Source organism: Pteropus alecto, unplaced genomic scaffold (genome assembly GCF_000325575.1).
Source record: "Pteropus alecto unplaced genomic scaffold, ASM32557v1 scaffold24, whole genome shotgun sequence".
NCBI lineage: Eukaryota > Metazoa > Chordata > Mammalia > Chiroptera > Pteropodidae > Pteropus > Pteropus alecto.
This window is the reverse complement of record NW_006439192.1, coordinates 4,497,290-4,513,819: the sequence shown is the minus strand read 5'-3', so window position 1 is coordinate 4,513,819 and position 16,530 is coordinate 4,497,290. Positions and strand designations below refer to the sequence as shown.

At 36.7% G+C, this 16,530-nt stretch overlaps 1 protein-coding gene and 1 pseudogene across 10 annotated transcripts in view; both read right to left on the bottom strand.

The window, feature by feature from the left end:
- Positions 1-350: 350 nt before the first annotated feature.
- NSD3 (nuclear receptor binding SET domain protein 3) overlaps positions 351-16,530 on the bottom strand; it is a 93,169-nt gene continuing 76,989 nt past the window's right edge. For 7 of the 10 annotated variants that reach the window (XM_025049971.1, XM_015592875.2, XM_015592874.2 and 4 more), the window contains 7 exons: positions 15,866-15,978; positions 15,019-15,288; positions 9,055-9,171; positions 7,184-7,325; positions 5,991-6,097; positions 5,247-5,451; positions 351-4,852 (listed from right to left, as the gene is read on the bottom strand). In XM_025049971.1, the coding sequence (XP_024905739.1) occupies positions 4,614-4,852; positions 5,247-5,451; positions 5,991-6,097; positions 7,184-7,325; positions 9,055-9,171; positions 15,019-15,288; positions 15,866-15,978 (1,193 nt within the window). In that variant the 3' untranslated portion in view covers positions 351-4,613. The remainder of the gene's footprint in view (positions 4,853-5,246; positions 5,452-5,990; positions 6,098-7,183; positions 7,326-9,054; positions 9,172-15,018; positions 15,289-15,865; positions 15,979-16,530) is intronic. The other 3 variants (XM_015592877.2, XM_025049973.1, XM_025049974.1) reach the window with 1 other exon arrangement.
- LOC112483465 lies at positions 8,246-8,364 on the bottom strand (annotated as a pseudogene).

The following is a 16,530-nucleotide window of genomic DNA, read 5'->3' as shown; positions in this document are numbered from 1 at the left end:
CATAGGCATATATTAAAAGGAAATAAGAGGTGCATGGGTTGACAAAATGACAAAATAAAGTACATAGGAAATATAAAAATGCTGCTGGTATCTCATGCAGGAGTCTCTTCCTCAAATGTGTGCATTAAATCTGAGATATCTACTGTGAACACGCTTCCCCATTTGCAGAACTTCACCTTTAATCCAAGTTAAAGAGGATAAGAGACTAGGCTATTTATTTTCAAAACAGTATACAAAACAATGCTTTTTACTTCATAAAATAACTGTTAAAATAAGGAGAATATGAAGGATTTCAAGTACTTAAAAAACCTGAATTCAATGAGGCAGAGGTCTCAATGTTAAAGTGACTACTTCGTACCTGTGGTAAACATTATCATCCCCCTCTGCTACCCTACTATAACCATAACCCCTTTTTCTTCGTGCCCCACCCTAGATAAAAGTTGGTAGATTTCAGTATATACAAATTTCCAACTTTTCAATATCTGATAATACATGACAAAGCTGTCTAATTATATCTATTCCCTAGCCTATCTGAAAATGGGAGCAAGTTCTACTCTTTGTTTACAAATAACCAGAAACCCATTCTATGTGGCCCTAGGCCAAAGGAAATTGCTCCAAATGATCACATCATGTCTGCAGCAACTTGGGCGTGGCTAGATGCATTAGCCTAGTAAGAAGTAATTCAAGTCTAATTTGCACTGCCCATAAAGCAACTTCCCAGTGTTGTCGTACCTCATGTACAAGTACATCAAATGTAAGCTTCCCAAGCTGTAAGGACTCCATGGTAACTTGTTTTCTTATCCTGTTGGGACATGGCGAGTGGCAGCACCTTTAAGGTGAACGCTAAAGGAAGAACTTTGTATTTAAAAAGGAAATGAAAGACAAGCAACAAATCTGGGTAGTCCAGAGATTACATTCTTTATAGCTGGCCTGTTTCCACTCTGCAGATCTGGGTTTGACCCTGAATGGAACTCATGCCACATGACAAACCCTTCAAAAAGGAAACTCTACTTCATGAACCAGGAAAGAAAGATGTCCAACAGCCTGCCCTGTATGAGTCCTTTACATGATTATCTCAGAGTTTCATAATGTTATTTACAGGCATGTTTCCAAATATTTGGAAATGGCAGAAGAGAGCTGGGAGCAATCTTACCTGCCCCTATTATTATTATTTTTTTTAGTTTTTAGATATGTTCTTGACTTGAACACACAGAAATCTCCAAGTTTCAGTGATTCTAAAAGTCAGCCTATTTTATAACTTAGGCCAGATCATTTTTGAGAATTCAGATAGAGTTGGAACTTGTTAAAACAAAAATGAAAATAAACTCTAATTCTAGTCCTGATTAGATATTTAAAAAGTCAATCACGTCCTCCCGCTGCTTCAGCCTTCCAGGAATGAAGGGCCCTCAACTCCTTCATCTGTGGTCCAGCCCCTCCTCCCACTGCACAATGCCTGGACTTTTCCCCAGGATTTCATCTTCAGTTGTTAGCGATCCAACTTATGAAGCTTTATATAGCTGATTATCAAAAATCATACATTCACTTTTTCCTCCAAAGAATTAATATGAGGTTAAAAAAAATACCATCATTATCCCATGCTGCTTTAAATTATTTCATTTTTGACAAGAATAAAAACCAGCCTTTTATGCTCTTACCAAATATAGATTTAAAAGTTAACAAATATGAACATCAGACTATGAATGAGCAGCAGTATGTCTTTTGGAATATTTCATTGGTGAAGCATAGGCAAGCACAGTGCATGTATATAGTATGCACACATAAAGCATAATTTACTCTTCCTGCTTTCAGAACCTGCAACTTTACAATATATAAAATAGGTCAACAGTGACACTATGGAGGTGTAAGGAGAGCTCCTTGGCACTGGCATGACTAAAACCACTTTTTAGACTCTTAAAGATCACCCTTTCAGTGACAAAGACTCCAGAGTTATTGTTAGCTATTTTGTTTTCTACCCTGATTTCTAAAATGGCAGAACAATCCTATTAGTCCCCCCACCCCCCAAAAAAGATTAAGAAATCTCATCAGAGCTCTGTTAAAGATATATAAACAAAATGTGACACAATGAAGAAGCTGCATAAAAATACTTAAACCTAATGTATGTGTAGTATATAGGATATACCCTGGCTTACCATATAAAAGTCATCAGATATTAAATAGTACTAAATCCAAAACAAAGCAAGGAAATAAGATTTTATGTTGGATACTGTTTCAATAAGTTGCATTTCAAATATTAAAGGAAATCCTTCATGTTAGTAAGTTTAAAAATGCAAACATTTATCATATACATATACAAAATAAAGTTTTAGTATGATAAAACCTAGATTTTCTTAAATTATTCTTTAAAAGGACATCAAACTATATAATTGCTCAAGAGCAAAGTTTAGTGTTTTGGTAAGCTATAATCCATGTTACTTTTAGCAATTATAGCTCGTAACATGTATAGATAGCATTGTCCATTTTGCTCTTTCTTTTGGGACCATATCTAATCAATAGAATTGTTGGAGGCCCAGTAAGTTATCTCAGAATTGCCGGAATCAGGCAAATGGCAGTTTAGGAGCTTAAGTAAAGGAAATGTAGTGTTTTTTTTGTTTTGTTTTGTTTTGACAAGAGAAAATCCAGTATAATTGCACATTTACATACAGAGAGAGAGAGAGGGAGGGAGGGAGGGGGAGAGGAGAGGAGAAAGAGAGGCATGAAACAGTCTCTCTCTCTCTTTTTTTTTTTTCCAGAGAAGAGCTCTAAATTGATAAGGAAAAGGAACACATATAACACAACTGAAGGAATGTGGTAGAGGAGGGGTCCCCAACCCCCAGGCTGTGGACCAGTATGGGTCCCTGGCCTCTTAGGAACTGGGCTGCACAGCAGGAGGTAAGTGGTAGGCAAGTGAAGCTTCATCTGTATCTGCAGCTGCTCCGCAGCGCTAGCGTCACGGCCTCAGCTCCACCTCAGATCATCAGGTATTAGATTCTCATAGGAGCACCAGTCCTGGTGCCAAAAAGGTTGGGGACCGCTATGGTAGAACATCTATCTTCCCTACCTTCATAAGGTTACTAGGTACTTCTTCAGGGAAAATATATGCCACCAGGTACCAGCAATTGTAAGCAGTCCAAACTCACAGAGAAAGTTAACATTCACGCTAATTCTAAACTTCTACTTAGTACAGTGTTACAACACTGTCCAACATTACTAATTATTTCATACAAGGAATACTGGAATATACATATTCCTAAGCATTAAAAAGCAAGTGAGTGTTGTGGGCAGATATCTTGATATACGTGCATCTATGAGATACAAGCATCACAACCATTTTTGCTAACACTGCTTTCTTGGGAGCTTTCCCTAAGTAATTCCTAAGATGAAGTGTGTTTGTGTGGCTATTATATATCCTGTGGAAGTGTTTCCCCTTCCTCAATGGGGGCAATTTTAAGTATTAGATATCTAAGTAGAAACTGTTAACACATAACTTTGGGATGCCCCCCAAATTAGGAACTAAATAAAAAAGAACTATTCAAATACAATTCAAACTCATCTGAGTAGTTTTCACCAGTTAACATGATTATAGTCAGTTGACAAAGGGAATGTTTGATTAGGAGAGGAAAGCAGAGACAGAAAGTAAAATGCCCATAATAAATTCTCTCCAAGTAAGACCAGGGTCTACATTAAATTGGACAGAAAATGGTGCTTATATGGTCCAACTTTTGGTCCATGCCTTTCATCTCCCTGTGGCTGCCTTTATCAGCATCAAAACAGAATGATCATTCTGTGCATTCATATCCACATAAACACACTTCATCAAAAATACCCACTGTCAACGGAAAACATTTCAAACTCAGTTAAGTTTATCCATTTTTTTCTCCAAAACAAAAAACCAAAACCATAGTATGTAACTTTCTAGGTAAAGTTATTTCACAAAGCCCACCTGGTTTAAGACCACAGAGGTAAAATCCACTGAGGCATTTTGCTTTCAAGAGGCCAGATTCGATACTCCCATAGAACCCTTCTCTAAGACAATAAAAGACATTTTGAAGAGAAAGAGAAGTTAGCCTACCTACTGCTCAGTAAAGAGGTATATAAAGATCCTCATACCCTTTTCTAGAGGGCTTTCTCCAATTCCTATTTAAAATACACACATACACACTGATTAGACTATCTGAACTATACTTCTCAAAATTTTTAAAAATGAAAATAAATAAAGGAATGATGGCTACTTTTGCTTTTTACACCCAAGGAACACATCTTAGACTTTAAATTCATCTCATTAACAAAACTTTCTTTTCTCTTTGTTCTTATTTTAAAAGTGAAGACATCTCTTTTTCCAGCCGCAAAGGCATTGAAGCACAATAAAAGGCAAAAAAAGACCAAGGGAATTGAACCCTCCACAAAAGAACCCCCAAACCAACAAAACAGAAAAACCAGATACCACCAACTGCCTTGCAGGAACAAGTTCCCCATTTTCACTTTAATAAGGCAGTACTGATGGCAAAGGCTGTATGCACTGCAGCAGTCTCTCCTTTGATCAATGCATTATCTATTTACTTTTTGATTTTCCTTTTTTTTCATTTAAATAGGAAAAAAAGGAAATCACTGCCCATTTATTCTTTTACTTCTCCATGATCTTGTGATTCCAATTTACATTTGATCTTGCTCCAGTATTCTGATGACACAGGAGATATGGGGTCATGTTCGGAGCAGCAGAGACGGCCTTCCAGCGCAGAGGGAACCAGAGCCCCCTTTTCATGATCTTTACAAAAGGAACGTGGACAGAACTCACAGAAGGAAACGGCTGCACCGCTGCACTCGTTGCACTGATGCCACGGGCACTCCCACTTTCCTGATGGGGAGATGGAAAGAAGGAAAAGAGCCCCAGTTAGTGCCCATCCTGATTACCCACAGAAAACCCAAGTTCCCACCTTCGACTGAATACAACTCCAAATTTCAGCCAGATATAGGTATGGCTGGGTGTACTATTAAGTATGGATGTGAGATACTTTCCAAAGTACTCACCTATGGTAATAACAAAGAAGCAGCCAATCCTTGCTGGCTCACAGTATCCCAAATATGCAGAGAGACAGACTTTCACTAGGATGGTTTTGTTTGCTACGGTTGTTTGTTCTATTCAATGTTTCCTATCCCACGGCTCCACTAAGGATTGTGGGATACATTCTGAATTACACATAGTTGGCAAAAATGTAAGTCAGAGAAAGGGTCTTAAACTTCAGGCTTACCGTACGGTGGCTGAGTCAGATTAAGGCATAGGAGGTGGTATGCTTTGGGACAGTCCTTTTTGTCACACATGACCAGCTCTCCACCATCTCCACATTGAAAACAGTAATCTTCGTGCATCTGCTTTGGTTCTGTTTTGATTTTTCGTCTCTTCTGCTTTAACTTAGCATTTTTTGCCTTTTCTTCGGTTGCTGACACACATGCCGACTAGCAGAAAAGAAGGAACCACAGTGTTAACGATCAGAGTGTACAAAGCTTTACGTAGAAGGAAAATCCTACAACACATCCATTTAAATTCATCTCTTGTTCAATTAATTAAAAACACCAGGAAGACTTATCTCATAACAGTTCTATAATAAAAATAAGGCATCTTTTTCACTGACTTTTCAATAAGGTCTTTTTTTAAAATTGTAAAGACATTGAGATATAATTTACATTCCACAAAAATCACCATTTTAAAGTGTATGATACTGTGGTTTTTGGTATGTTGTGAATTTTTAAAAAAGTTTTCAAAAAGGATTTTGCTAATTTCAAAATCAATCAAAAATACAAATACATTTTCAGAACCTAACAGATCTTACTCAGATATGCTTTATTAGAAAGTCTAGAATTTGGGTAAACACAACTGATGATATGCAAACTAAACCAGGTACCCATTTGCCAGCATTTTCCTGAGCTAGTCAAAAACTTCGATAGCCCCACTCCTTATTCCCTGTTGGCTTAGGGCACCTCCCTGCACAACTGACCTTTGGCCGCACTCCAAGAAAACCACTGCAGTTATCTGCCCCACAGTGGCACTCTGTTCTGCCATTGCCCAGACAATCCAGGTTATAATTAAAAGTTAACTCCATCCCTAAAACATAAGAGAAATAATTATTCATACTCAACTCATAGGAAAGGAAATGCTGTTATAGACACACTCTCATAATGAAAATAGAGACATAATTCCAACATGAAGACTTATCCCTTCCGCATGTTCTACACTAAAGACAGTGATGGAAAAAGAAAAAGGAAAACAAAAAAGAAAAAAAAAAAAACAAACCCGGAGGAAAACATCCTCAAGCCACCAATAATTACAGCAAAAATAAATATTCTGTAAAACTTGTCATATCCTTTTCATTGAAGTGGTCAAAAACTGTGTAAGAGACTAAGAATCTGAAATCTATGCTTAAGACAAATGGGTTCTAGTTTAGTTCTCTTTTCTAAAGCTAATTTACACTAGTTTCTAAATAAACAATATGACCATGGAACTGTGATGACCATACTATTTCCAGGAATTTTTTTTTTGCCTTATATTATGATCAGAAAAGAGTTCAAAATGCAGGTTTACTAAATAATCAAAGATCCAGGGATTCAACGTGGGAGGCCCAGGCTTTCCATTAGCTGAGCTTGAACAATCCACAATGAGTCTAGAAACACAGTTTAAATCTCAGCTACAACATTTCTTTTCCTTTTCTTGCTCATTTCTTCTACAGATTTAACAAAGGAGAAACTAAATTCTGCTGTTAAGATGCTGGATGGGTAAGAAAATATGAAATCAATAACTCTGGCTTCAGAAGCTTATACTAATTTGAAACAGATTGCTCTTTCAAACAAAAACAACAACAAAAATCCCCCAAAACAAAGAAACCAGTTATGTTAACAGGCTTTTAATACTTAAAAAAAAAAAAAAAGACAAAGTGTAACCATATGATTATATTCTGTAGAAAGCAATATGATGAATTCATTCAGTAGGATCATGCACACAGAATTCTGTAATATCCTCTTGTGTAATGCAGGATATAGATTTTTACTTATTGGCAGATAACAATTCTAAATATAACTCTTTATCTTATTTGAATAAATATTTGAGCATCAAACTTTGAAGAATATCCTGCCTTCAAAGGATATACTTGGTTTCCTAGGGAGGTGGGACATGGGGAGTAAGTTACTTTTTTACCTGCAGGAATATCACAAAGAGCAAAAAGTCCAACTCGAACATCTCCATTCACTGTCCACTTTTGTGTTTCACAGTTTGGATTACAACTGTGGTTCATAAAGCGAGAATAATTTCCTTTTGGGCCAGCATCGATTATACGGTCCTTCAGAAAGAAAAGAAATAAAAGGCACCATTGACATTAAACTAAATATAAGCCTATCTTAGAAACATCTCTCAGTCAAGAGCCACAAGGCAGCAACATTTTGCCACCAGCTGATGTCTGATAACTGCCAAATCTGAAAATGTGGTGGACTGTGTGATTTACTACATGCTCTATTTTATTTGATGACCTTCAAGTCAAAGCAATCAAGATAAAGTGGAATTTAGTTTCTTTTTAAGTTTGTTTCTAGGAACGATCAGACCTTAGACTAATGCTTCTTAGAAGATTAGCTGGCCATAAGTTTAGGAAAGTTATTCCTGATTAGAAAGCTCTGAGTTCATATAGCTACTAGAGATGGGAACTATGGTGTTTTGCTGTTGGCCCTCCTTTCCTGCCCTGAGCAAGAAGCAAAACTAGTATGGGGTAGGTGGCTGAGAGCTCAGGCTATAAAGAGGAAGCAGGAAAAATTAGAAACCTCTCCTCTGAATGGAGATTTGATTGATGGAAGGGCTATAGTTTGGGATGTACTCTCTCGTAGTTATCTATTTGTTCTACTTTTACTTACACTGAAGTTCAAATATAGTAAAAGTCTCAGCATTTATCCCCCTAAATTTAAACTATGATAATCTGGATAAGCTCTAGAGGATGGAGCCTCCCAAGTGTTGTCAAGATGACAATGAAGATAGGATTTAAGAAGCCAATCAGCAATCATAAATAAAAGGCATTTTGTTTATGAAATATATGTTCATAAAAGTTGTAAAACTTTGAAACAATGACCTATCAGTTAAAATAATACTTTTAAACAATCTCTAGTTCTTACTTTTAATGATATACATATATCATATTAGGTGAGGCAACCCTTGGTTGACCTCACCGATTGCAAAGACCTTGTCAGCTTACAATCCCTTATTTTTTATTTTTCATGACTACAGCACCTGGTCTTCCTAGGTGGTCTCCCGTCCAAGTACTAACCAGGCCCGACCCTGCTTAGCTTCTGAGATCAGACGGGGTCAGGCTTGTTCAGGGTGGCATGGCCGTAGATTTTAATGATATTCTGATTCTCAGTTTTAGAGATAGCCTGGGACACAGGAAACATGGGTACTAATTTTGGCTCTTTGTTAAATTGTAAAAGATATTCAACAAATCACTTATAATGGTTAGACCTCAGTTTCTTGTCCTCTGTAAATCAGAGGGCTATTGAAGAAATTAAATGATAATGGATGTAATGTGCATCAAACCGGACTTAAAATTACATGTATTAACCTAGCAGTTTTACTGTCATTTTTCTTATGACAGCATTCATTTTTCCTAACTCATTAAATAAGTTTAAATATACAGAATATTTTTTAGAGTTAGAATTTTTTCTAACTCAGAACTTTAATGGTGGTTTATATCTTAGAATTACAGAGCTCATTTTCTCCTTCAGTGATAAAGAAACTGAGGGCCGAGTCTTTCAGTGACCAAGAAGAGCTGGTACTAAACCCAGATATGTTAACCCCATTCCTGATTATCTTTTGCACTCACAGTGCTGTCTCACATGACATGTGCAAAGCTTCAATAATCATTTTGTACTCTGGTATAATTAGCACATTATAGTGGGTAGCACAGTGGCTACTGCTAATCATTATACTTTGCCTGAAAAAAGTCAAATTAGAGGAAACTGAATTCAACCGAAGACTATGAAACAAAACAAAATATCCCTTTTTCTTACAAAAAAAAAAAGCAATTTTACCTTGGTAACAGTTAACATATAAAAATTAGTTACACTGTTCTCGTGGGCTCGCTTGATTCGCAATCTGCATTCTTCTTCATCAATTAATTCGCCAACATATTCATTTACAAATTCACCCTGCAGAGAAGCATGAAATATGTAAATGTGAAATCAGTTTACTATATTAGAAAGTATTCCTTAACACTACACCAATAATCCAAGAGAATTAACCAAAAAGAATCCTAGAACTATAACTTCAACCCTAGAAACAAATAGTTACTGTTATCTGTGGGTGTTCAGGTGGCACTATATTTCTTGTACCAGTGCCAAGAAATAATCTGCTTGTCTTTTTTTGCTGATAATTATTCCTATAGTCCAAATGGCACCATTATGGTATATCACTGGGATCTGGGGATAAGGCTATGTTGAGGCTTTGAAGCTGTATTTTAACAGAGTTTTACTAGTTTGTAGCTTTGGGGTAAGACCTGGCATAGATATGACTCAAACAAATGAGTTTTTTTCTTTTTGTTAACTTATTTTGAACTAATTACAGATATTCACAGGAAGTTGCAAAAATAATGCAGATAGGATCCATGTACCCTTCACTCGGTTTTCTCCAATGATAACATTTTACATAACTATAGTACAATATTAAAACCCGAAAACTGACTGGTACAATCTGTAAACCTTATTCAGATTCAACCAATTTATATACACTTATTTGTATGCGTGATATCTGTGTCTGTGTGTGTGTGGTTCTATGAAACCATCAGGTGTAGAATCATGTGATCACCACCACAATCAAGATAAAGAACTGTTCCACTGTCACAGAGATCTCTTGTGGTACTCCATTATAATCATAGCCATCCTCCATCTCTCCTCCACCCCATTTCATCCCTAATTTGTTCTCCATTTCATAATTTTGTCATCTTACGAATGTTTTATAAATGGAATCATAAAATATGTAATCTCTTGAGACTGACTTAAAAAAAATCCCAACAAACTCAGCCTGATTTCCTTGCAATCCATCCAAGTTGTCATGTATGTTAATAGTTTGTTCTTTTTCGAATTGCTGAGTAGTATTCCACAGTACGGATGTACCAATTTGTTTAACCATTCACCTTTTGGAGAACATCTGAATTGTCTCCAGATTTTCAGTATTATAAAGCTGCTATGAAAATTCTGGTAAAAGTTTTTATGCAGACATAGGTTTTCATTTCTCTAGGACAAATGGCCATGAGTGTAATTTGTTGGGTCATATGGTGGGTGAGTATATGTTTAATTGTTAAAGAAACTGCCAATTTATTTTCCAGTCCTTTCTTAAGAACATAGGACGGTTCTGCACATTCATGTACTATGCACTGTCAGCCTTAAATGCTTTTCCTACATCCAGTTGGGACTCTGACATCAGCTGATGAACATCATTTTGCACTATTATATGTATCATTGGCCACATGGTTAGATTTCATTGCCATCTTGGTTGCACTGTCACCTAGTGTTACGATACAGTAGTCTCTCCTTTATTCACAGGGGATATGCTCCAATACCCCCCCGTGGATACCTGAAATCGAGGATAACACTGAACCATATATATACATTTTTCTCTATACATACATACCTAAAGTTTAATTTATAAATTAAGCATAGGAAGATATTAACAACAATAAAAATAAAATAGAATTATTAAAATATACTGTAATAAGTTATGTGAATGTGGCCTCTCCCCCTCAAAATATCTCACTGTACTCTACTCACCCTTCTTGTGATGACGTGAAACGATAAAATGCCTTAAGTTGAGAACTTTCACCTTTTCACTTAAAGGCAACATTTTATTGCTTCTCTTTGACATATTTGAATTGCCAGCATTACTACTCTTGCACTTTGGGGACATTATTAAATAAAATAAGGGTTACTTGAACACAAGTACTGCGATGCCCAATCTGATAACCCAGATGGCTACTAAGTGACTAACTGGCAGGTTGTGTATACAGAATGGAGAAGGTGGACAAAGGGATAATTCACTTCCTAGGTGGAGTGGGATGCTGTGAGATTTCACGTTACTCAGAACAGCACTCAATTTTAAAACTTATGAATTGTTTATTTCTGGAAATCTTCCATTTAATATTTTTGGACTGCGGTTGACTGTGGGTAAATGAAACCATTGAAAAGGGGAAACTACTGTATTTAACTATTTTATGGCACATTTTCTTTAATGGAAACCTATAGAGCAGAATTTCAACCAGATCAGCTACATACTGGGATTCAAAGTAAGATTTCATTAGAAGAAATGGTTCTGTGGCTTTAAAAGCTTGAGAACCATTTATTATGGTTCATATTTAATATTCTATGAAAACGAGTGAATATATAAAAATTAAAGTGCTGATATCAAACACATCCAGTTGGGACTCTGACATCAGCTGATGAACATCATATCAAACACGAGGAGAACAAGTCTCATAAACTTGATGGCACTGTGAATATATATTTTAGATGTCCTAAGTGACATATATTTTGCCTCAAAGAGTTGATTACTGGATGAACTTAAAACCATTAACTGTGAATTTAATTGTGAACAAAAATAAATAAAGAACTTTAAAAATCTGTTAGAAATATGTCAAAGATTGTGGCAAAAAAGACAGTGTAATTCAGTATCCAATATACATATATTCTAATTTCTAAGAAAGAAACTTCATAACAGGAAGTGCCAGGTTTGACTCCTGTGGCATATATTTTCAGGAATTTCTTATGTGTGAAAAGAAGGGACTCATGGTGGACATTCAATCTCAAATATGGCTTCTGTCCCCTAAATGTACCAAAAATATTTTTCCATGGGTAGAATAGTCCTGATTATATTTTTTTCTCTCTTGATTACAGTTGACCCTTGAACAACACAGGTTTGAACAGCGCAGGTCCACGGATGTGGATTTTTTTCAATAAATATTCGGACTATTTTCCATCCACAGATGGGAGTTCATAGACATGAAGGGCTGATTGTATGTATGTACTGATGTATACCATTTTATATAGGGAACTTGAATATCCTCAGATTTTAGTGTCCATGGGGCATGGTTGGGCGGGTATCGTGGAAACAATCCCCTGCGGCAAAAGTTAAGTTTCGGGGGAGTCAAAAGTTACATGTGAATTTTCGACTGTGTGGAGGGTTAGCATCCTTACCTCCTGCGGTGTTCAAAGGTCAACTGTGTATCATAATATATTAGAATATGTCCTAGAATAAATGCAACTACTATTAAGATATTAAACTAAACTAAACAGTTTTCAAGATGGCTCCAAACACTCCCCTGAAATCATAGGCAAAAATTTTAAGCATGATGTATATGACATTAAATATAGCAAATTCTATTGGCTCTACCTTCAAAATGTCAGAAATCCAACCACTTCTCTCCTGTCCAACAACCCTAGTAGTAGTCTATACCACCAACATACCTCTCCTGGATTATAATGGTCTCCTTTTTATCACTCTTTCTCCATTATCATAAATTCTCCATAAATACTACAGCCAAAGTTATTCTTTTGAAACCCAAGTGTGGCAGACAGACTCTTAATGTGACCCCCATGATCCCTGCCTCCTGGTGTTCATGCGGTTGTATGATCCTCTCTCCTTGAGTTTGACCTGTGAACTTTCTTCTAACAGAATATAACAAAGGTGATAGGATGTATGTATTTACATGAGTTTGTTACATTAAGACTTTATCATCCATCTTGCTGGAGTGTCTCTCTCCCTTGTTGGCTGTAAGGAAGAAAATAGTCATGTTGGGCAACCCCATTAGGCAAGGAATTGCGGGAAGACTCTAGAAGCCAAGAGCGGCAAAACAACAAACAAAATAAAAAAAACACCTGAAGCTCTCAGACGTACAGCCTCAGACCTATAGCTGCAAAGAACAGAATTCTGCCAATGGCCATGCAAGCAGGGAAGCGGATCCTTCCTTAGTTGAGGCACAAGAATGAGAAACCAGCCCTGATCAGCACCTCGAATGCAACCTTGTGAGAGGACCCAGCTGAGCATTTCCCAGACTCTTGACCCATAGAAACTGTGAGGTAATAAAATGTGTGTTATGTTTTCAGCTGCCAAGTTTGTGGTAATATTGTTATGCAGCAGTAGAAAACAAGTCACTTCCTACCAAAATGCGCTAGAAATTTCTCATCCTGGGGTCTATAAGGCCCCATATAATTTAGCCCTTGGCTACCTATCTCTTCTTATCTCTTACCTACCACTCCTCTCCTTGTCACTTTTCTTCAGGTACACTAGCTTTCTTGCCATTCCTGGACCACGCTAAGGCCTTTGTGTTTGTTTTTTCTTCAGTCTGAAATGCTCACCATGGCTTTCTCCCTCACACATTCAGGTCGAATGTCATTTCCTCAGGTCTTCCTTAACCAATCTTTTTAAAATAGTAACCCCGGTCACCGGCTTTAATTTTCTTTGCAGCATTTAGTGGTACTCAACATTATATACTTGTTTATCATCTGTCTCTAGCAGACCCACAAAAGTGTCTTGTTCACTATTGTTTTCCAAGTGCCTAGAATAGTACCTGGTACATAGATGCTTAACAAATATGTGCTGAATGCATTTCACCTCAAGCAATCTAACCCAAAGAAACAGGTGCATGAAGATAGAGGACTAAGAATGTTCACATAGAAACACACACACACACACACACACACACACGTGTGTGTGTGTGTGTGTGTATTTTTTTTTTTTGGAAAATAGGTTAAAAAAAACTAAAGTATACAATTTGGTACATTTTACTATGTAATACAATGAGACTGTTAAAAAGAATGAGGTGAAATCTGTATGTACTGCCAGAAAGATATATTTATGATATATTAAGTGGGAGGGAAAAGAATATATTTGTTTTAAAAACTCTACAAATATAAAATATATGAATATGTATTTGTATATGCATTTATGTTTTAACTGTATAGAAAAAGTTCCAAACAGCTACATTGTAACCTATTAACAATGGTCATCTCTGGTGAGGAGACCAAGAATTAAAGGGATCAAGAAAGAATTTCACTCTTTATTATCTTTTTTGTATTGCTTTATTTTCTTTAACCACAAAGGTGATTTTTAAAAAGGTAGAAATATGTCGAGAGTAATTTAAAATTTTCTACGTCCATTTTCTCTCAATGAATATACATCTCCAAGTTCTGTATACTGGCACTGGGCAAACAGGGGGAGGAGGTTAAAGTGGGGGCAGGGCAGGGGACTTGTTTAAAAATGCAGATTATTCTATCCCAGATATTTCAGTAAGATACTTTTTAACAAGGACTCCTAGAGAGTCTAAGGATCTCTAAAGTTTGTTTAAATAGCCACTGTTTAAATAGTAGGATTTTCATTTTTGCATTATTTGCATTAAAAGTTTTTTCTGCAATGAGCATGTATTTCTTGTGTTAAACAGACCCCTTTGAAAAACTGCCTCAAAGTATAAGGATGAAGATAAAGTGTTAAAGATCTCAACTTTTTACAGTTGCTTTTGGAAATATAATCTAATCTGAGACTAGCAACAATCTTAAATATGTAGGGCAGGAATTACTATATCCATTTTAGAGATGAGGAAACAGGCTCAGGGAGGTTAACTGACTTGGCCATGGTTTCATAGCTAATGAATTATGATGTTTGGAGCAAAGTCCTGGGTTTGCTAGTTTCTATCTCAGTACATTCTTAATTTTACTATTTTGCCTTTACTAAGTCTTTTAAATTTTGTTTAACAAGTAAAATACTTCAAACAGAAAATGACCAAAGTTCCTTCTCCTTTTTTTTATGACTGAACATAAGACAAAGTTTATATGAATTTTATTATTACCTCTTCTTACCACTTCTTCTTGGCTTAAGAAGTGCCAGACTCTCAGCCTGGAAGTTTTCAGATTCTGCCATAAATCCCTATATATTTTGTCCCTCCTGAAGCATCACTAAGAGGCATAGGTCCCGGTCTATTCTAGCCCACCACTGCCCCCATCCCATGCTACCTTCTTAATGCTCCTTTTGGTCCTGAGGCCCCAGCCTCTTCGCTCCGTTTTGATGATTTCTGCATCAGGGTAGAGCCTCTTTGTAAAGCACTGGTTCTGGCAACGATCTCCAGCTGGGCACACCTGCGGGTGACACTCATACTGCAACATTCTGTTCAGGCACTCTGATTCTAGGCCGCAAGGGTTTTCATCAGCTGGCTTGCAGTTACAGCGGGGAATCTCTGACAGGTCTGCAACCTGGATCTGCACCTTTCCTATTACTTTGTTAGCCTAGAAAACAAAATCACAAATAAGAGGGAGGAATTTGAACAGGAACATCAGAAACATCCATGCTGTTCTTGGCTCTGCTCCTGCCTTGTGGTGTGACTCTGAGAAAGGCACTTTATCTTAATTATAATTTCCCCAAGAATAAGCTAAGAATAAGAACTGCCTCTCTTTACTTGACAAAAATATCAAAACCTGATATGAATTCCCACTTATTTATCCTGTGTATTTCTCCTACTAGTTGATGGAAATTTCATAACTGAAAATAACTGGGCTGTTTGGAAGAAAGAGGCTAACTATTCCTATTCTCATTTGGTTTTCAGGATAACCTGATAGAGCAAAAACAGGATTTTTCCATCAAACATGTTGCTCCTAGGTATGAGAGGGCTTATCAAAGACCTCATCCTCACAGTATGCATGCAGCTCCAGGTCCCATTTGACCCTTCCAACAAAAGCTCTGTTTTATAGAGGATTGGGTGATAATTTGCAAAAGTTTTCACAAGTTTGAAAGGGTCTTCTAACTGAGAGTACTACATTTCATCTTGCCTGTCAAATACCAGTGTTTTCATGGGTAAAAACTCACTTTGATGTGTTTGTAAGGAGGAGGTTTTCTTGAATTTTTTTCAATCTCTAGTGCTTCTTTACTTTCTCTTTGTGCTTTCAATTCCTGGAAACGTTTTGCAGCTTCTTCCAGTGCTGCCAATAAGACCAAACAAGTATATAATTACCAAAAAACAAACAAAAACCGTTAGAAGAGTAGTTTTACAGTTTCCTTCCTAATGTACTGAATCTGGCCTGAGGTTTTCTTTTTAAAATTATATTCTGGAAATAACCATTTACCACTAGGGTAGGGTAACATTGAAATAGGATATGACTCATTTATGGCTGAACACTGCTCTGTGCAAACTGCTGCCTCAGAGAAGAGGTCCTACTTCAATGATTAGAGGTTTCCAAGTGAACCCAAGAGAAACTTTACCTTGTACTAGATTCACATTCATTTTACTCTTACCCAGAAAGCCAAACTTTCTGGTAACTTGTTGCAAAAACAATTGTAAGGCTCTTCGTGGAAAGCTTTTACTACTCTTCTGTGGTTAAGGAGCTTCACTTGATTAAGACTATTCCCAGAAAAATCTATTTGCAGAAAGATCACTGAAGAAACTCCTTTCACATACACAGCAGAGCCTACTATACTGAAATGTATTTTTCTAATGACTGGATTTTGATATGGTTCTAATGGGATTAGAAATT